Source organism: Diorhabda carinulata, chromosome 2 (genome assembly GCF_026250575.1).
Source record: "Diorhabda carinulata isolate Delta chromosome 2, icDioCari1.1, whole genome shotgun sequence".
Lineage (NCBI taxonomy): Eukaryota > Metazoa > Arthropoda > Insecta > Coleoptera > Chrysomelidae > Diorhabda > Diorhabda carinulata.
Window position 1 is genome coordinate 37,036,386 of NC_079461.1, and position 22,924 is coordinate 37,059,309.

At 28.4% G+C, this 22,924-nt stretch overlaps 1 protein-coding gene and 1 long non-coding RNA gene across 3 annotated transcripts; one reads left to right on the forward strand and one right to left on the reverse strand.

Annotated features, from left to right (window-relative positions):
* The first annotated feature begins 472 nt into the window (after positions 1-472).
* LOC130903879 (uncharacterized) lies at positions 473-3,801 on the forward strand. 2 transcript variants are annotated; one of them, XR_009060787.1, is made up of 4 exons: positions 476-750; positions 989-1,241; positions 1,295-1,470; positions 1,538-3,801. It is a non-coding gene; the product is annotated as an uncharacterized LOC130903879 (long non-coding RNA). The 2 variants fall into 2 exon arrangements; XR_009060786.1 differs by having other exon boundaries at positions 473-750; positions 1,295-3,801.
* A 3,012-nt stretch (positions 3,802-6,813) lies between these two features.
* Positions 6,814-9,197, reverse strand: LOC130903878 (uncharacterized). The gene has a single exon (XM_057816239.1). It carries the CDS (start codon positions 8,337-8,339, stop codon positions 7,599-7,601), a length of 741 nt encoding a protein of 246 aa, XP_057672222.1. The 5' UTR covers positions 8,340-9,197; the 3' UTR covers positions 6,814-7,598.
* Positions 9,198-22,924: the final 13,727 nt, after the last annotated feature.

Consider the following 22,924-nt stretch of genomic DNA (forward strand, 5'->3'; position numbering starts at 1 on the left):
TTTTTTTCTACCTTTTAGAACAACTGGAAGGAAGATGGCGAAAGTTATTTCCACACCAATTTATTTTTTCATTAAAAAGATCAAAAAGATTTTTTTTTTAATTTTTATAACAAAGGGGTTAAGCTTTGAAAATTTGAAAAAATGGCATACTTCGAAAGTATCGAAAAAAACGTGTGGTATCATGTATTTCCCCACGAAGATTTCGAAAATCACATCAGTTTTTGAGTTTCAGCAACGGTTTTCGTGAAAATGCAATTTTCTCCTCTTAATTCACCCATTGCCATCTGCTCGACAAGACAGAAACTTTCCTCTCTACTTTACCGTGAGAACTGTGTGGAATTCAAAATTTGGTTCGGAACTTCTGGCAGAGAGAACGCACGTATTTTGTAGCGCCTGTCATATCCGCAATCCGTTAAACGGATAGATAAAATAAATATATTTTTTGAAATGAAACCTCAATCAGCTTACTTATTCTATAATATAGTCTTCTTTTTTGAATAAAATAAAGGTTAGATGTTCATCTGTCAAATATTAAATAATCTCTCCGGAATAATAAACTAAATATAAATGAAATTATTTCAAATAATATTAAGATTTGTAACTATATTAATGCATTGGCAGGCACACTGATAGAACATATTTAATTGTGAAAGTTATTGTTATGTTATTTTTAAAGTTTTAAATGACAAAAAACGGATGTTACCTCGTTATTTATTAAGAGGTACACAGAGACCACTATAAGCTATACAGGTAGAATAATTATTAGATATTATCTAGTTATATTTGAGGATTTCATTTTACGGTTATACTGTAAATATTCTTTTCTTACTTTTTATGAATATTGGAATCATATCGTAAAAGGAAGTTTGCATAAATTTCCTTTGAGTGACATTTAAACTAAGTTTTGTTGTTGGTTTTTTTGTTATTTCAAGGATTTACAAAAGTAAAATGAAGAAAGAAAGGACATTTTTAGCAGTTTTGTTTTTAGATAGTAGAAAGTAGAGTTCTTACAACTAAAGTAAATGAAATCTTTGAGACATACATCTTAAGGCTCAAGGAAAATTGTATTCAATAGTAGAAGCTTGGAATAATTTACACATTTCCCACATTAAAGTCAGTGTTATACAGAAGGGTCTATTAGATTAATTTCAGCTACTGAGGAATTTAAAGAGAAAATAATTATGTTTGCGAACCCAAAACAAATGTGTATCTAGCATTTTTAAATATCTTTGGAAAAAAATGTAAGTGTAGTAATAAGATTCTGTTTATTTAGAACAACTATTATATTTTGTAGAGACGGACGAACCTTTAGATAGAGACCTATATTTTGCTAGGGGGATTACTTAATGGGGGAGTTGTAGGATTGTCTATTGGTATAGTGTGTACCTACCATAAACAAGAACCAATTCTGAGATATATGCAAGCCATCCATTGATTGTATTAATTATTATTTGAGTGCAGATTGCAGAGGTTTATATACTCATATGGAAAAACAAATACAAAAGAAATTACAATTATTACAAATCATATTTTCCAGTCAATGAGCATTGTAGAAGATGCATTTGCTCCATATGAATGTATCAATAATAAATTTCTAGTTAATGTCAAAGCAGCAGCTTCAATTCAATTAATTGACATAAAAATATGCAATATTATATGGGAGGAACTTGAGAAGGATTTTACAAAGAATGTATTCTTCAGTAAGTGAACTTATGACGAGAACTGGACAAAAATGCAAATAATTTTACATGGTAGCAATCAAATTCAAAGTTACCCATCATCCTTTCACAACTTTTCTTCACCATTTTCAAAACTTATGAAATGATTATTATGTCATTAGGAATAATCTGCTTTGATTAATATTCTAATATATATTATACACTTTTAATAGTTATAACTAGTATAAAATAAAATCAGCTATAAAATAGTTACATAATACATTCCAAAAATGTTAAAGATGCAAATTAAAAAACGAATATAAATTTAATTTAAAGCAAAAATCTACTGTAAAATTATAAATATTCCACTTGTGCGAGATGATTAAATCTCCATGTATTTAGTTCAAATGAAAACAGAACTCGATTCGTAATTTTTTTTTTTTCGAAAATGATTAAATCAAAGATGTATTCTAGATTGCTTTTTTTATCAATAAATTTCTTATGCAGTTTTATTATATTTCAACTGCTTTCCTGATATCATCTCTGGGATGTGGAAAAATTTGGGAAGAAGGGGAATATGACAGGATCAAATGGACAAAAACGGCCTGTTTTATATTATATTGTGTCCCGCATAAGAACCGACTCAGCAGAGGCGTATAGGGGTTGTCAAAAAAAGACGATTGGGGATCATACATCTCTATATCAATTTTTTCCCCGAAGAATTGAAGAACATCAGAGTGGGGACCAAAATTTCGAAAAAAAAAATGTTTTCTTTGTAACCCTCTAACATAAAAATAGCAAATTTGGTACACTTGATGAGACTGTTAAGGGGATCAAGTAACGGTGAGTAGAAGGCGAACGAACCACTCTAGGGGGATTAATTATTCATTGAATTCATTAAATCTTCGAACATTATTATTGAAAAGTAATGAACGTTCTGTATAATTAGTGTCCAAGCAAGATTTATACTCAATGATAGTACAATTAAACCTCATTATGGAAAATTTTCTCAATTGTTTCAAAGGATTTTTATAATCTGAATTAATTCCTTCTTACTGATTAGTAATTTTAGCCATCGTATGTTCAGAAAAACAATTGTTATTCTATAAGAAATTCTTAAGGTGTAGGTAGATTGTTTAGAATTCAATGTTTTTAATGGTTTACTACTATGGAGTCTGATATGTTTATTTTAGATATATTTTACGGACCATCATTACACCATTTTTTTTGTTAAAAGGGTTATTTATTTTTCTACATTGGTTATCGAGAATTTACAAGAGGTATAAAATATTTGAAAAACAACACGTGCGGTTCAGTTCTAGAACACTTTTTATCTGTTTGTAGAATAGTTTGTTTACATTATATCGAGGGTTTAATGCCCATAACGAAAAATGACCGTGCAGACCCTTCTTGGATGCCTTTGTCTTTGTTCCAAGAATTGTTTGTTTCGAATATATTTTTTTTATATTTATGAGATTACATTCAACAAAATTCTTAGAGAGATAAGGACCACCCTACACTATGAGAAATTTTAAAATCACAGTACTCTACATAAATAATCCAAAGTAATACCAAAATAATTATACTTGTTGAGGATTTATTACTGATAACGAAAATTGACCGTGTAGCCTCTTTTTAGATACCTTTATCTTTGTTGGAAGAATTTCTTATTTACTTCTCATTTTGATTTTATTTTTGATATTCATGAGAAAAATAACGTTTAATAGAATATTTTCTGATATCGTTTGTTTAATTTGGGGATGAGGACAACCCTACATTATGGGAAGTTTTAAAATCACAGAATTCTCGATATCAAGATAACAAAAATGTTTTGATTTGGTCTGTATACATATGCAGCTAATTTTTTGGAACTTGAAATAAATTTCAGTAACATTGTTTCAAATTCAACGATCCTTAATTAATATAAAAATTTTCATGTCATTTAATAATATTAAGTTATTGTGAATTGTAATAATTAAATCTATGCCATGATTTATTGTATGTATTATATCTATCACTAATTATTTAAAACTTTCCTAGAAATATTATTAAAAATATATCTTGCTTTATATTGCTTTATTTGTTTTATCTTTGAAAACACTGTTTTATTCTATTTGGAAATTATATAACAAAATATGTAATATTTAATTAGTTATCATTGAACCCTTTCGAATGAACCCTTTCGAATTCTTTGCGAATGTCTAGACTTGTTTTTGACTTGCGCACTGTGAATGTTGAAGTCACAAGCTTTAAACAATGCATTTAATTATTTAGATAATGAAACTTTGACAGTATTACGAATTCGGGCAGACATATTTGATGCTAAATTTTCTAGTCGTAAAATTTCGTGTAATTTTGTTTTCGATTGTGAAGTGAAAACTATTTTCTTATTGATATAGGTAAGATATAATTCTCTCAATGTAAAAATTAACGAGATTTATCCAATTAAGTCTCCAGGGAAATAAACGATTTCAATGTATTACATTTTATCGAAAGCTTAGGTTTTATTAATTTTTTTTAATATTTTCACAGTAATAAAAATTAAGCATTTTCTTCAGATAATTTGAACTTGTGTAAATCATTGATTTACTTATGAACATTAAATAAACGATAATCTAAAATATAGCATCAAAAAGTTCGTTTATCCTTGTCTGTCTAGACAGCTTATCGGCCATCTTTGTGAGTCGACGTAATTATTGTTCACGTCAAATCTTTTCAACTGTAATGTGTTTTTTCATATAAAAATATATATAGATATTATTATTAAAATACCTTATTTCGATTGTAGTACAAAATAATTATTATTAGATAAATAAAATACAGAGATACCGGATTTGTTTAATTAATAACGACAAAAAAATCTTTCGATTTCTAGTTTTAAAAATGTGACTAATGTTGAAAATTTTTATTGGAAACTTTGGAAATTATCAGTATATCGATAGAAAATAGTTTTTATTTTAAAATTTTCGTGAAACGGATTTAAAATAAACATTAAAAGTGTTTACAATAATCCGATAAAGAATTTTCCGTGTTTTAATACAATATTGTGTTGTGAAAATTATGGACATGTAAATTTTCTATTCGTCAAATTTCGTCTAATTTCATTTTAGATTGTTGAGTAAAAACTATTTTCTTATTGATATAGGTAAGATATAATTCTCTCTATGTAAAATCAACAAGAATTATCCATCTAAAGTTTGTGTGAAGTCAGTTAATCACATTTTATCGAAAGCTACGATTTTATTGATTGATTTTTTACATATAATAATAATAATTTATACATGGAGTAACAGTTTAGAAATATGACTTATATATAATTATTTGTGGAAAATAAATATAGGTTAGAAAAGGCTAGTGTAACATGGTTATACGATATTAGAATAAATTAGAAAATATGTCTGTTATTTAGATTTACAGGGTGACGAGAAATTTTGGAATGGTTGAAAATAATGATTGTTATTTGTACTAGAAATAATCTCGAAACAAAAATTCTTGTATATTGCAGCATTTAACTTCTAATTATTGTTCATACAAGAACACTCTGTATTCTAAGAGTGGTGAATTTCGGTTCCATCTATATTTAATCGAAATATCTTTTTCTTTTGAGTATATTCAAAATTATAAAACAAGTTGCCCAAGTATCAAGACATGGCAATATCAAAATTCATTTTTGTTAAAAGTTGTAAATAAATTAGTTTATATTTCATATTAATACTTTGTAAAAAATGTCATAGGCTTCTATAGTTATAGTCCATTACACCGTTTTGAAAAAAATATTCTCACATCTGTGAACCAGATGTTTTATTGCTTGATTTCGTTTTTATGGCTGTAGTAGGTAAAGATATGGATATTTCCAATGAGATCCTTTCAAAATGTACAGATAACAAAATAATAAAGTAATAAATATTATGGGTTCAGACCGTTTTACATTTTGTACAGAGCTGGCCAAAAGAAAATAGTTCACTATCAAATTTTGAGGAAATGCTGATATTTTTACCGTCTCTCCAAAATAATAAAAATCTCAGCACCTCTTAAAAATTGAATTTTTCTCTAATTTATAATTGTTTTCTTCTTAAACTCTAAGTTTGTTTAAACTTGGAAAAAAAATATGATAATTAATCAAGTTTCGAGGATTCACAAACTGGGGATCTTTTGAGTGGTTTAATAAAGCATCTTCTTCTTCCATTCAAATCCAATTTAGAGAAAATCGTTGATTATATTATTGCAGCTATGTTACAAAGTGGGGGTGTTTATTTTGGAGGAAATAGAGATCATTTTTTTAATAACCATCATCATTTTGTATTAGTGCGGAATCAATTCTTTATACACACTTTTGATTTAATGAAAACAATATGGAAATAATCTCAAATCATTCTGTAAGATAAATACACGGAGAAAATATGACTTTTCAATGAAACAGTTACTGTTAGAAATTATCTCTTCATTTAATAAAATTTTGTCATCACCCCTTCATTTGTTTAGAATCGCTTTTCACATTTTATACACAAAAAATTCTTTTCTTTTCTTATTAATCGAATAACTAAAGCATTTTTCTTCATATTTGTATAGAAGTTGATTGATTCTAAAATAATAATTTAATTTTCTTACGAATTTTCAACAAAGTTGAGTGTTATTTAATCGACATCGCAATATTTATTCTCCAAAGTGCTTAAATGTGCACATTCTAACAAGTATATAAAGAATTTCGAATGCAGATCGATAGTAATAGGAAAAAGAATATAAAAGCCCACCAAGTTCGATAACTACAAAACATTACTTTTGAATAAACTGTACCAAAAAAAACTTCAGGGTTCCAAATATTTTAATTCTGGTATGTTTATGTTAGAAATCTTTTATGAACCATTATTAGACCCTTTTTTGTTGTTGAAAGTATCCTTTATTTATTTTCCTACATTGGTTATCGAGAATTTACAAGAGGTATAAAATATTTGAAAAACAACACGTGCGGTTCAGTTCTAGAACACTTTTTATCAGTTTGTAGAATAGTTTGTTTACATTATATAAGGATTTAATACCGATAACAAAAAATGACCGTGCAGACCCATCTTGGATGCCTTTGTTTTTGTTCGAAGAATTTCTTGTTTACCTAACATCTAGAATATATATATATCTATAAATATATATATATATATATATATATATATAAATATAAACATTATTACGTCCGTACAAAAGTCATACACTGTTGCGTCCTCAAGAAAACCAAGAGTTAACCATGATCTTATTGTGTATACTGGTTTACCAATGAAGTAGATGGATAGGACTATATGTAGATAATTGATATTCACAATTTTCAAATATACAAATTTTCATTCATTCTACAACAATGCTGCTTCCTTATAACAAGTAACTTTGTCAGCTCCATATAATGACTACACCATACATTGCTGCATCCGTGCGGTGTTGTCAAACCGCCAGGACGCAATAATATACTATCATTAAATATCACATGAAATGTATATAATCTTAAAAGAGTTTCCTTGTAGAAATATATCTCTGATTTTAAGAATATGGAAAAGACAATGTAAAATACGCAATAACTCTAATAATTAGCTACTGGTATACACTTTTTCCGACTCAAAAAAATGGAAAGCATGTGGGGATTGATCAGGTATGCCTCTAAAATATACCTCCAGAGGAAAGTGATAACTATACTTGTGAAACATCGCAATCCAACAATAACCATAAATCGTGCAAAGTCAATTGTTACCAACTTTTTAATCGTATTTTAAAGAGAATAGCCAGGAGGAAATGGATTGACCAAATCGAAAATATGGATATTGATAAAGAGAAAACAGAAATTGAGACAATAGCTAGGGACAGAAAGGGAACAGTACAAATAAATCATGAAGCTAAATTTATACCAGTTTTATTGATTTTTTAAAATATAATAGAAATCCTTTATATGCACTATCAACTCTATTTTCTGCTTTTAGTATAATAATTTTGAACAAATACTTTGATTTTTAGCCAATCTTTGTTTAGAATTTTTTCATATTTTGTTTTCAGATCTTCACATTCGAATCTTTTAGGGGGCTTCTTAGTTTTAATATGATCTTTAAAATAGTTTAGTGTGACTTTTTTTTGGTCATCTGTCCAAGGAACCAGTTTACGAGTTTTTTTCTTTTTAGTCCCTGCAACAGGTTTCCCATCAACGTTGTTTGTTGGAACAAAATCTTGAGCAGATGGCTTTGACGTATCTAACAGTTCCCTTATTATTGGATTTTCATCCTCGTTACTATCATTATCAGAGTCTCGGTCACTTAGAAGATTTTTTTCCATATCAATGTTTATTTCATCAATAGATTTTCCTTTATATTGATCTGCTCCGCCTTTTTCCATTACCATCAACAGTTTAGATATCTTCGCCGTTTGATAAACATCATCGGGTAGTCGATAGGAATTTCTGTGAACACCACTTGTGTGTCCCATAAATGTCGCCAACTGTTCTATTTCCCCATCTGATAAGTTGAATAATTGCGATAAAGTTGCAAGATGTTTGCGCAGTCGGGTTGACGTAATTGATGATGGGTTTTGTGCTCCACATAATTTAGCATGTTTGGCTAACACTTTATAACCTATCAAATGTGAATTTGAATTCGCCATTGCGAAAAGATATGGGTTATTTATGGTCACAAAATGGTGTCTAACTTCTAACATTTTTTTGATATTGTCTTGTATGTCAGATTATTAAATGCTTGAATTGTATCAGACTTTTTTTGATATTGCTGATGGTCGATATCATCTTCTATGATATATTTCATATCCTCAGCTCCTTTAATTAGGACTCTTAAAGATTCTCCAGATAAGTCGATGAGATGATTCCTTAATAAACGCAAATCACTGGCAAGAGGTACAATGGTTACTTTGTTCCATTTGTTAAGATTAAGGTTGTAACTGGCATGTGAAGAAATCTCACAACTCCAATTAGTTTCAAAAAGACGAATCAACGTTTTCAAGTCCGCCTCTATTTCCGCAGTAGATAAAGTGGTACCTTTATTTTTAGTGTAAATATCGCAACACAGTTTCAAAGACGTAACAATATTCATGGCGAAAGTTGGAGACAGATAAACATCTCGTTCCGAATCATATTTAGCAATTCGTTTTGTGGCTTCCACGAAAATGTCGAAATACTTTGGCTTCAAAGCTGAAATGAATGTGGTTATGGATGGATCCAACTTTCTTATTTCCAAAAGGATTTTAGAAAGTTCTCTCATTTTGCGTGATGTTACGTAAATAAAATGTTTTTCACGGTGCGTTTTTAAGTACTTAGCTCCGAACTCGCAAATAAGTGGATCTTTTTGAGCTTCCAAAGACAACTTGTCCGCTCTCATATGCGGGAATACTTCCTCTTTCAGTCGTTGATCTACTTTGGCATTATGGAATAGTTTTAACTGTTTGCTATTTTGAGAGCTACCAGAATCTCTCTTTACACATTTTTTCTTATGTCTGTATAAAAGTTTCGAGGAAAAATACCCTAAACAGTTGTTACAAGGTACTTTATCTCTCTCTGGTACATAACCCTCTAAGGTCATTGAATAGCTCTTTTCTTTCTTTACTTTTAACGAGCTTTGCTAAAATTCTTGCTACATCTATTTCGTTTGAATGGTTCCGTATCACATGGCGGCCGAAATTTAGAACCTTAGTTTCGCAATAATAACAATGATCCGGTTTTCTCTTATATGGTGTTTTAATTGGTTTTGTACAACTTAAAGTACTCGGTTACCTTGAATTGTTACATAAATCTTGGTCTTTATCCATCGTTTTAGTAGTAATCAACTGTCTACTGCTTGAAGTATTTGGTACATTTAAATCGTATTCGTTATCTTTAGCTGTATCATACACTCCAATAGAGGGCGAATTAACATAATCAGTAGTAATCTTCATCTGGGTTGAGCTTTTGTTTATATTAGGTTTCTTAGTCTTCTTCGGTGCTGGATTCTCATCAACATCTGAGCAGCTATCCTGCGAAAAAAATGTAACGTGAATTATCTCGTGAACCAATTAGGTGATAAATGTATAAGAATTTCTAAAACTAGAAAGAATTTAGTGAATAGCTATTTAAGTTCTTAGTGCCATAATAAGTGTTTTATAGTACGCGTCTGGAAGTTTGCCGAACGAGCTGTATGCTAATTCTCTTACCAGACAAAAGTACTATAAAACAAGAATATGCCATGTATAATATACAAGGTTTTATCTTCGATCCCTCACCGCAATTTCGATCGACTATTTCTGCAATTTTTTATAATCACTAAGAACAAAAGTAATACTAGTTTTTCTAAAACCCCTTAACAAAGTAGAATTCGACGCTTTCAAATCCCAACACAAAGTAAACGTTTTCCGGGAAATCAGTATGGGCCTGGATATTTATCTACTCACAGGCAAGGTCCAAAACCTATATTCACAATTTAATGAAAATGGAAAAAAAATTTTACTTACTTCGTCACTACTAGGACAATATAGAGAATCTTCACTTGACGAAGCATTAAAAGGATCTTCCGGTGTACATGGAGATGACTCTGTATTCATTTGAATTTTATCATATTCAAATATTTTGTTTGAGGTAATATTCAGTTCTGACTAAAATATAAAAAGCAAAAAAACGTTTGGATAATGGAGAAATTATTAGTTTTGTTTGGGAATACAAAATACAAAATGAAGGAGAAGGCGTTTTACCTATTTTGAATTTGAAAAATATTTGTAGAAAAATTAACACATGACAACATGTTTTTCAGTAGCTACAAAATTAAATTAAATTGCAAAATTTCAAAACTATCACTTTTACTCACTAAAAGACAATGAGTGACAATACCAATAATTATTAGTAATTGGAGGTAACTGAAAATTTTTATAAAGACAAAAGTCATAAGAAAATCACGAATGTAATAATTTCATATATATTATAAAAATACTTACCTTCTTCAGTATCAAAACTCAAGTTACAGAATATTTTATCAATGCGCCTTGTCATATTAGCACACTGGAAGCAACAATGTCTTAAAATAACACGATCTCACAAGCACAAGAAACGTTAAAACACAATATTTTGGGTCTAAAAATAGAGATCAGTGTTGCCATATCTCGGACGCAACAACATATTACGTTTCTAAAATATATACTTAAGTGTGTATACAATATTTGGTACTCTGCCGGAAAATCAATGAACTAACAATATACATTTTCATCCATATTAGTAATATTATTGCGTCCAATTCCAAATAGAAAATCCAATAAAATCATAGAGAGATCACTAGATGACGTTGAGTTTTATAAAGAAATAGAAATGTAGGAACCTTTGTTGACTGTTCTTGTTAATATTTTTCACAAACGTTGGCAAAAATCCACAAAAACATGGATTGACATTGTTGCGTCCGATATTCGGACGCAATAATTCGAAGGAAGCAATAGTGTATGTGTTTGGGATGTTTATGGACGCAACAATGATAGAAGTTTATATATATATATATATATATATATATAATATATGAAATAACGTTCGGCACAATCCTTTGTTAATGTTTGTCTAATTTGGGTATGAGGACCACTCCAAATATGGGAAATTTTAATATCACATTATTCTAGATACATACTCGTAATAATACCAAAATAACTATACATGTTGAGGGTTTAATACCGATAACGAAAATTGACCGTGCAGCCCCTTTTTAGACGACTTCATCTTTGTCGGAAGAATTTCTTATTTACTTCACATTTCGAATTTATTTTCATTTATATTTATAGGAAATATATTTGGGGATGAGGACCACCCTGCACTATAGGAACTGAAAATTTTAAAATCACAGAATTCTCGATATCAAGATAACAAAAATATTTCGTTTTGTACTTTATACATATGCAGTAATTTTTTGGAACTTGAAATAAATCTTAATAACATTGTTTTAAATTCTACGTTCTTCAATTAATATACATTTTCATATGCCTACCAATAATCAATAATAAAATTACTAATTCAAAAACGTAGTTATGGCGTAAGGAAAAATAACGTTCACTACGATCCTATCTAATTGTTTTATTTAATTTGGAGTTAAGGACCACCTTACACTATGATAAATTTCCAGTAATCTCGATAATTAATTAAAATAATACAATATATGTAGAGGGTTTATTACTGGAAACTCCGAAAAATTACACGTGCTGGTCCTTCTCACTTGCTTTGTCTTTGTTTGAAGAATTTTATTTACATTACATTTTGAATTGATTTTTGATATTCATAGGGAATATAACGTTCAATAGAATCTTTTCTAATATCGTTTATCTAATTTGGGGATGAGTACCACCCTACATTATGGGAAGTTTTAAAATCACAGAATATTTTCACTTGGTCTTTATACATATGCAGGTAATTTTTTGGAACTTGAAATAAATTTCAGTAACATTGTTTCAAATTATTATATCCTCAATTATTATAAAAATTTTCATGTACCTGTAATAACTAATGAAAGTACTAATTCTAAAATCGAAGTTATGTCGTAAAACATTAAAAGTATACAGATTCCCAAAAGGAAATTACTATTATTTGCTGCCTACAACCTATACTTATATAGCCATTTAATAATATTAAGTTATTGTGAATTGTAATAATTAAATATATGCCATGTTTTATTGTATGTATTATATCTATTATCACTAATTATTTAAAACTTTCTTAGAAATATTATTGAAAATATATCTTGTTTTATATATTTTATCTTTGGAAACACTATTTTATTCAATATGGAAATTATATAACAAAATATGTAATATTCAATTACTTATTATTTAATAAATCAAAACTTTACATCTTCTCAGATCATTGTCCCATTTCGAATTCTTTGCGAATGTCTAGACTTGTTTTTGACTTGCGCACTGTGAATGTTGAAGTCACAAGCTTTAAACAATGCATTTAATTATTTAGATAATGAAACTTTGACAGTATTACGAATTCGGGCAGACATATTTGATGCTAAATTTTCTAATCGTAAAATTTCGTGTAATTTTGTTTTCGATTGGGAAGTGAAAACTATTTTCTTATTGATATAGGTAAGATATAATTCTCTCAATGTAAAAATTAACGAGATTTATCCAATTAAGTTTCCAGGGAAATAAACGATTTCAGTGTATTACATTTTATCGAAAGCTTAGGTTTTATTAATTTTTTTTAATATTTTCAAAGTAATGAAAATTAAGCATTTTCTTCAGATAATTTGAACTTGTGTAAATCACTGATTCACTTATGAACATTAAATAAACGATAATCTAAAATATAGCATCAAAAAGTTCGTTTATCCTTGTCTGTCTAGACAGCTTATCGGCCATCTTTGTAAGTCGACGCAATTATTGTTCATGCCAAATCTTTTCAACTGTAATGTGTTTTTTCATATAAAAATATATATAGATATTAATATTAACATACCTTATTTCGTTTGTAGTACAAAATAGTTATTATTAGATAAATAAAATACAGAGATACCGGATTTGTTTGATTAATAACGACAAAAAAATCTTTCGATTTCTAGTTTTAAAAATGTGACTAATGTTGAAAATTTTTATTTGAAAACTTTGGTAATTTTCAGTATATCGATAAAAAATAGTTTTTATTTTAAAATTTTCGTGAAACGGATCGAAAATAAACATTAAAAGAATTTTCCGTGTTTCAATACAAATATTGTGTGGTGAAAATCATGGATACCCAGAAAATTCTTAACTACCAAGATGGTCATTTCCTCATTTGTGAACTGGTGAGTGATTTTTTGTCTTATTAATTTGATTTTAAATTTACTACCTTAAATATTTCTAGTCATTTGGTCTCAGATTATGAAGTGAAAACTATTTTCTTTTGTATATCGGTAATATGCGGCCATTCTTTTGGAACTTCGAAATTTCTAGCGCATTAAACTGGGGATCTTTTAATAAAACAAACTTAATCTAATCGTTTTTCACATATTTTTTTTTATTGATAGATACTCAATACATAATTAGCTAAAGAGTTGTTACTAAACTAATAATTGAGTTTTCTGTTTCATAGAAAACTTTCCAAGTGAGTCTTCTCTTCTACTTATAGGTTCATTCAATTCCTTACTTGATGACTCCTGAGTGTGTATTTCCTGATTTTGAATATCAGATGACATCCCAGTACTGGTAGGAGCAGTGCAATTACTGGCTGACCAGCCCTCCATGTCTGCAACTTCAACATCGGAAGGTATAAATTTATTATTATCTTCAGTATACTTTTCAATAAAAGTTATGTCTCTACTTTTTACTACTTTATGTGTTAAAGGATTTATTAATCAATATCCTTTGGAATTTTCACAATAACCTACCATCAACATTTTCTTAGATTTTTTATCCCATTTTTGACGTTTTTCTTTTGGTACATGTACCATAGCAACAGAACCAAAAATCTTTAAATGAGATAAATTGGGTTTCTTACCTTTCCACAGTTCATAAGGTGTTTTACCTTCCAAAGCCTTTGTAGGAGATCTATTTACAATATATGCAGCAGTTGCCAAAGCTTCAGTCCGTAGTTTCTTATCCAGGTTGGCATAAAACAACATACACCTTGCTCGCTCCACTAGTGTTCTGTTCATTCGTTCTGCCAAGCCATTGTGCTCTGGAGTGTACGGAGTAGATGTCTGATGAATTATACCATGATTAGTTAAAAACTTTTCAAAATTGTTATTACAGTACTCTTTACCATTATCTGAGTGTAACTTTTTAATTTTACAATTCAATTCATTCTCTACTTTTGACTTGAAATCTTTGAACGTATCAAGTACACTCATTTTATCTTTAAGAAAGTACACATGTACCATTCGTGTGTAGTCATCTATGAAAGTTATAAAATATTTCTTACCTCCATATGAAATATTTTCCATAGGGCCACATAAATCAGAATGTATTAGTACAAGTGGTCTTACTGCTCTTAAACCTACATTTTTTAATGGCAACCGAGCATGTTTTCCCTCGCAACAATGAATACATGTGATCACATTACCTTTGTCTGAAGTCAAAGACACACCTTCAACACAATTTGGCAGTTTCTTAATATGTGAAAAATTCAAGTGTCCCATTCGCAGATGCCACAGATAAGTGTCATTGGAATTCACAGCACTTGAAGTCAGATGAACCTCTTCTCCACTTATGTTTATAACGTATAGGTTATTTTTTAATACTGCATAACAGATAACCTCTCCTTTAGCATTCTGAATGTCACATCCCTTGTCATAAAATATAACATTATGCCCATACTTCACAATTGTGCTGACTGAAAGGAGATTGGTAGCTAAACCAGGAACAAACAGTACATTTTTAACTTGTATTTTATCTTTCTGATTTATTTGAATGTCCACACATCCAACTCCTTTTACAGTAAATGGCTCTCTGTTTGCCACAGTAACACTTTTCCCAGTTGGCTCAGTGACATTATACAACCAGTCATCTCTGCAAGTCATGTGCAAAGATGCTCCTGAGTCTATTAGCCATTTCTCACTCACATTTTGTTCAACAGTTACTGGGAAAGCAGCTACAAAACTTGAACCTTCTCCTTTATTTGCTAACTTCTTTGGTTGTTTACATAGTTTAGCAAAATGACCATATTTATTGCAATTATAGCATCTTGGTCCTCTGTTTTTAACTTGCTGAGTATTATTTCTGGATTTCTTATAATTTGTATAAAAGACTGTTGACTTTGATGTACTAATTTCTTGTGTTAGCTTAGAATTATCTGAATCAGCACTTATTTTAATGCCTGAGCCTTAAACCCCATAATCATGGGCTTGTATTCATCTGGTAAGCCTGCCAGCATCGAAGTAACAAGCCATTCATCGTTTACGTCAAAATCAATGTCACGCAGCTTGTGAGAAGTATTCATGATCTTGCTCACATATTCTTCAACACTATTACTAGATTCCAATGTAGTATTTATCAAGTCTTTTAGTAAGCCAACTAATCGCGTGAGCCCTTTATCATCAAAAGCTTGTTGTAAACATTCCCATACCTCTTTTGCAGTTGAACAATCTGGAACATGAACATAATTTTGAGGGTCCAGAAGTAAAATCAACTTGGCTTTGGCCTTTACATCCTTACTTGCTTCAGTTGGTTTGTTATCAGACGGTTCAATACAACACCACAAATTCTCATGCTGTCAGTATGTTTTCATACTGAATTTCCAAGTGGTAAAATTTTCTCTTCCGACTAGTTTTTCCAAATTAAACAAATTTGAACCCATTTTGAATATGGAGTTTGACGAGAAGCACGTTGTAATTATAACCTCCAAATTACTAAACTTAATTTTAACAGTTGTATAATCACTTCCTTCAGTCTTCTGTTATTTCCACGGAACCACGCTCTGCTACCATAAAGGAAAATTACGTCGTTTGAAAATAATAACTGATATGATTTTCAGTACAAACAATAAATACACATAAAAGAGCAAGATTGATTAGATCTATTGACAGACGTCAACTTACATTAACAACATTTGACAGTTAAATAAAAATTGGTTGCGTTCCATATATTCTAACAGTGTGTAATGAAAATGTTTGTTTTTTTCTATGACGATGATGTTTATATTGTCCTTATTGTCAAAAAATAATGGGGACGAAATTATGAAATTATTGAAATTTCTCTTGTTTAATTTTTCTTGGAAATTTCCTTTCGGTGTGCTAGAGTGCGACGAATTTTTCACTTATTTTAAACAGTAGGATGATAAATGAAATTATTTTATAAATTCAAAAGATGCCAGATTTGAGGACTAGGACGGTTATTCGTATTATGCTTTTGGAATACCAAAGTTTGCTTTGCAGCTTTCATACTCTTAACTTTTGACGGTTTATTTTTAAAAAATTTTGCATTTGAAGTTCTTCAAATAAAAAAAAGTTCAAAAAATTGAGATATGGAAATTTCTGTGGTGACTTCCTTCTACGTATCTATTTAACCGAGTAACGAAATCAATAGTATTTACTCGGGACATAAATTAGCAAATTGCGTCACTTATTCTATTTACAAAAATTCCAAAACGTGAATTTGATTTAGATTTTTAGTACTAGCAGCGCTATCTATGTACAGAAGTTCATACTGAACTCATTTCAATATTAGTTTCTACTATTTCGTATGTCTCAGCTCTTGACTTTTTGTCACCTATTTATAAAACTGAAAGGAAGATGACGTCCGTTATTTTCACACCAATTTATTTTTTTATTAAGACCAAAGTTGTGTTAGAGTGAAGAAACATATTTTTATTGAATAATGTGTACACCATCACGGAAATATGAATGGAAACTTCTAAAAAATTGAATCCCATAATCTTCGAATAGTGGTTGAAGGTCGAATGCCCAATAGTGACATCTCTTATTGAATAGTTCGGTTCCATAAATTTTGAGTATTAATTTCATTAGGAAACATTGTTTGTTAAATGTTTAGTTCTCTTTGTTTCCACTATAAAATTATATTGATATACAGGGTGCGCCAATTTTGTTAAAAAGTTGAGTATTAGGGGGTCGTTTTAATACGTATCAAAAACATTTTTTTATTAGTTGTATTTTAGGTCCATATCTTGAAATTATCTTATCTGTAACTTATTGTAATTTAAGAAAAAGAATTTAACTGACTTTCTTAATAAGATGCATTATCATCGTAGTCGATTAAATTGTAATTATTTGTTATTTTATATACAAAGTGAGCCCAAAATTGAAATTCTCATTATATTTCTTTTTTCGAATGTATCACACTGTAATTTATCTTCGTGTAAATTTTTTTAGTATTCCCTATACGTTAAATTTATAAGAAAATTGCTAAAATTTATTGTAAACCCTAATTATTACCATTTCTTCACAAAATGTGGTCAATCCGGTTTACTCTAAAGGGCTCCTATCTATCAATTTAATATGTTTGGTTTGTAAAAGGGTTGCAACAATCTGTATATTCCGGGATAATTTCAAAATATAATTTTTAATGACATCAACTATTATTTGGTACACTTTGTGTAACTCTTTCAAGATCTATATTATGTTAAAAGACAAAAATAAATAACTAGATAAAAAAAAACTTTTATACACGAATTGGTAAAATTAATTTGATATCATGATATATCAGAAATCCTTTTAGAATGGTTCAATCATTAGTTGAAGATCGTCTAATTGTTTTAATTGATTATTTTGGAGACGTCTTGTAGATAAGTTTAGATTGTAACCGTGATTGATGTTTAAATAGCTACGAAAAAGAATATTTTTTATATCTCAAATACAGAAGACTCACCCTATATATATATAATCTATTTTGCAAAATATTTACAAAAAAATGTGTTTGTAAGAACGGAATTTTTTTTGGAAAACTACTAGAAAACATATATATGATTGATATTTTTCTAATATTATATCGTAAAATACAAATAGTTGAGAAAAACCCTATATATCATAATTGATAAAAAAATTTCGGTAAAAATAATTTCAGAAATAAAATAATGTGTTCCTCGCTTCTGTTAAATAAGAAAAAATCTTAAAACTTTTAGTTGTAAACAACAACAACAATCAAGTTTTGAAACAAAAAAGAAATTTTTTGTATAATTGGAATTCGGAAGCGAACAGAATTTTATTCAATAATATCATTTTAGTGATAATGATTTTGTATAATTTTGTAGGAATTTTGATTTGAGAATCGCAAATATAGTGAAAAAGTAATTTTCCGTGAGAAATTTTCTTGTTATATTTTGTTTAACTTGAAAACCACGAAGGCGAATTCGACAAATGTGATTACTTGGGTAATTTTTTACTTTTTTGCTTGCAACACGGATATTTTTTGTGAAGTTCATTTTGAAAATTTGATTTTATTGATATAATTTTCATTTATAACTAACTCACTCAAGTCGAATAAATTACAACATCTTGGGTAATATAACTTTGAATTTATAATACCGGGTACCATCTAAAAATTGTGGACTTGATATTTACGAGGGGGAAAATTTTAGTGGCTGACGGATTTAAGAAGTAATAAAAGTTTTTTTCTGAATATATTGTTATATAATTATCGTAAGATACCAAAATCTCATCCCCTATGACTATTCGAAATATAGGTTTTTATTGCAACTTAGAAAAGGAACTTACATTGTGGATGTACCTCGTATGAAGGAAATACTAAAATCAGTTATTAAAACTTTTTATTCAAATTTTTCTGAAATTTTCGGTCCGAATGATTGCATCAAATTTTGATTGAAATGATTATTTTTTTTATTTATTGAGTGAGCAGAACTTTGATCAAATGTTGTTGGTTTTTGTGTTTTTGGGAATTCTAGGCATATTTTGTTGATTGCAGTTGCAGATTTTAATTATTGAAGAAAAATAGTTCGAATTTATTTTTGAATAATTTTTTTAACATTCATAAAGTTTTAACAAACATCCAATTATATTTACTAAACAATGTTTTCGAAATCTTTAGGGATCTTTTGAAATGTGAAGTTGAATTTAAATATCTCATTTGAGCATAAAATTCATAATTCACTCGTGTTTAAAGAAAGTTTATTCTCTAAATTATTACTTAGATTACTCAGAATGTCACAAATTTCGACTACTCCCTTACATTCAAACAGAAGATTGTCAATATTTATGACCAAATCTAATTTTTCTCATTATATGATACTGATCAAATAAAATCTTTATTTTAGATATATTTTACGGACCATCATTACACCCTTTTTTTGTTAAAAGTATCCTTCATTTATTTTTCTTCATTGGTTATCGAGAATTTACAAGAGGTATAATATATTTGAAAAACAACACGTGCAGTGCAGTTTAGGAACCCTTTTTATCTGTTTCTAGAATAGTTTGTTTACATTATATCGAGGGTTTAATACCGATAACGAAAAATGACCGTGCTGCGCCTTCTTGAATGCCTTTGTCTTTGTTCGAAGAATTGTGTGTTTACATTTCAATCTTATTTTTGGCATTTATGAAATTACCTTCAACAGAATTCTTAAAGAGATAAGATATATATATATATATATATATATATATATATATATATAAATAAATAAATAAATTTTAAAATCACAGTATTCTAGATAAATAATTGATGGTAATACCAGAATAACTATACATGTTAAGGGTTTATTACTGATAACAAAAATTGACCGTGAAGCACCTTTTTCGATGCCTTTGTTTTTGTTGGAAGAATTTTTTATTTAGTTTGCATTTCGAATTGTTTTTTAATATTCCTGAGAAACATAACGTTTAATAGAATATTTTTGATGTTTATCTAATTTTGCGATGGGGACCACCCCCTAACCATGGGAAATTTTCAATTTACAGTATTTCCGATGAAAAATCAAAAATAATACCAAGATAACAAAAATGTTTTGATTTATATGCAGCCATTCTTTTGAAACTTGAAATTGTTTTAGTCAGTAACATTATTATAAATTCTACGTTTTTTAATTAAGAAACATTCTTATTTACCTGTAATCACTCATGAAATTACCAAAAACGAAGATATGTCGTAACACATTAAATGTATACAGATTCCCAAAAGGAAATTACTATTATTTGCTGCACATAAACTCTACTTATATAGTCATTTAATAATATTAAGTTATTGTGAATTGTAATAATTAAATCTATGCCATATTTTATTGTATATATTATATCTATTATCAATAATTATTTAAAACTTTCTTAAAAATATTATTAAAAATATATCTTGCTTTATATTGCTTTATTTATTTTATCTTTGAAAACACTATTTTATTAAATATGGAAATTATATAACAAAATATGTAATATTTAATTACTTATTATTTAATAGATCAAAACTCACACCTTCTCAGATCATTGACCCATTTCGAATTCTTTGCGAATGTCTAGACTTGTTTTTGACTTGCGCACTGTGAATGTTGAAGTCACAAGCTTTCAACAATGCATTTAATTATTTAGATAATGAAAATTTGACAGTATTACAAATTCGGGCAGACGTATTTGATGCTAAATTTTCTAATTGTAAAATTTCGTGTAATTTTGTTTTCGATTGTGAAGTGAAAACTATTTTCTTATTGATATAGGTAAGATATAATTCTCTTTATGTAAAAATTAATGAGATTTGTCCAATTAAAGTTTCCAGGAAAATGAACGAATTCAGTGTATTACATTTTATCGAAAGCTAAGTAATTAAAATCAAGTATTTTCTTCAAATAATTTGTAATAGTGTGAATTATTAATTTACTTATAAACATTAAACAAACGATAATCTAAAATATAGCATCAAAAAGTTCGTTTATCCTTGTCTGTCTAGACAGCTTATCGGCCATCTTTGTGAGTCGACGCAATTATTGTTCACGTCAAATCTTTTTAACTGTAATGTGTTTTTTCATATAAAAATATATATAGATATTAATATTAACATACCTTATTTCGATTGTAGTACAAAATAGTTATTATTAAATAAATAAAATACAGAGATACCGGATTTGTTTAATTAATAACGACAAAAAAATCTTTCGATTTCTAGTTTTAAAAATGTGACTAATGTTGAAAATTTTTAATGGAAACTTTGGAAATTTTCAGTATATGGATAGAAAATAGTTTTTAATTTAAAATTTTCGTGAAACGAATTGAAAATAAACATTAAAAGTGATTTGTTTTTCTTTGACGTTCGTATTCGTGGCGTGGCGTGGCTTTGTTTTTGACTACCAATGTTGACATCAATAAGTTTAAACAATGCATTTAATTATTTAAATAGTGAAATTTTGACATTGTTATTAATTCGGGCAGACATATAAATTATCTATAAGTCAAATTTCATGTATTTCATTTTAGATTGTTAAGTAAAAACTATTTTCTTATTGATATAGGTAAGATATAATTCTCTTTATGTAAAATCAACAAGAATTATCCATCTAAAGTTTGTGTGAATTCAGTTAATTACATTTTATCGAAAGCTACGATTTTATTGATTGATTTTTTACATATAATAATAATAATAATTTATACGTGGAGTAACAGTTTAGAAATATGACTTATATATAATTATTTGTGGAAAATAAATATAGGTTAGAAAAGGATAGTGTAACATTGTTATACGATATTAGAATAAATTAGAAAATATGTCGGTTATTTAGATTTACAGGGCGACGAGAAATTTTGGAATGGTTGAAAATAATGAATGTTATTTGTACTAGAAGTAATCTCGAAACAAAAATTCTTGTATATCGCAGCATTCAACTTCTAATTGTTGTTCACACAAGAACACTTTGTATTCGAAGAGTGGTGAATTTAGGTTTCAACTATATTTAATCGAAATATCTTTTTCTTTTGAGTATATTCAAAATTATAAAACAAGTTGTTCAAGTATCAAGACATGGCAATATCAAAATTCATTTTTGTTAAAATTTGTAAATAAATTAGTTTATATTTCATATTAATAATTTATAAAAAATGTCGTAGGCTTCTATAGTTATAGTCCATTACGCCCTTTCGAAAAAATATTCTCACATCTGTGAACAAGATGTTTTATTGCTGTAGTAGTAGGTAAAGATATGGATTTTTCCAATAAGACCCATTCAAAATGTACAGATAACAAAATAATAAAGTAATAAATATTATGGGTTCGGATCGTTTTACATTTTTTACAGAGTTGACCAAAAGAATATAGTTCACTATCATATTTGGCAAGCTTGATTATCAAATTTTGAGAAAATGCTTATATTTTTACCGTCTCTCCAAAATAATATGAGTCTCAAAAATTCTTCTCTAATTTATAATTGTTTTCTTGTTAAACTCTAAGTTTGTTTAAACTTGTAAAAACAATATGTTAATTAATCAAGTTTCGAGGATTCACAAACTGGAGATCTTTTGAGTGGTTTAATAAAGCATCTTCTTCTTCCATTCAAATCCAATTTAGAGAAAATCGTTAATTATATTATTGCAGCTATGTTACAAAGTGGGGGTGTTTATTTTGGAGGAAATAGAGATCATTTTTTTAATAACCATCATCATTTTGTATTAGTGCGGAATCAATTATTTGTACACACTTTTTATTTACTGAAAACAATATAGAAATAATCTCAAATCATTCTGTAAGATAAATACACGGAGAAAATATGACTTTCCAATGAAACAGTTACTGTTAGAAATTATCTCTTCATTTAATAAACTTTTTGTCATCACCCCTTCATTTGTTTAGAATCGCTTTTCACATTTTATACACAAAAAATTCTTTTCCCTTCTTATCAATCGAATAACTAAAGCATTTTTCTAAAATAA

Bases quoted from the DNA above. Each gene is read 5' to 3' on its own strand.
- LOC130903878 (XM_057816239.1), bottom strand. From the start codon at position 8,339: ATGTTAGAAGTTAGACACCATTTTGTGACCATAAATAACCCATATCTT.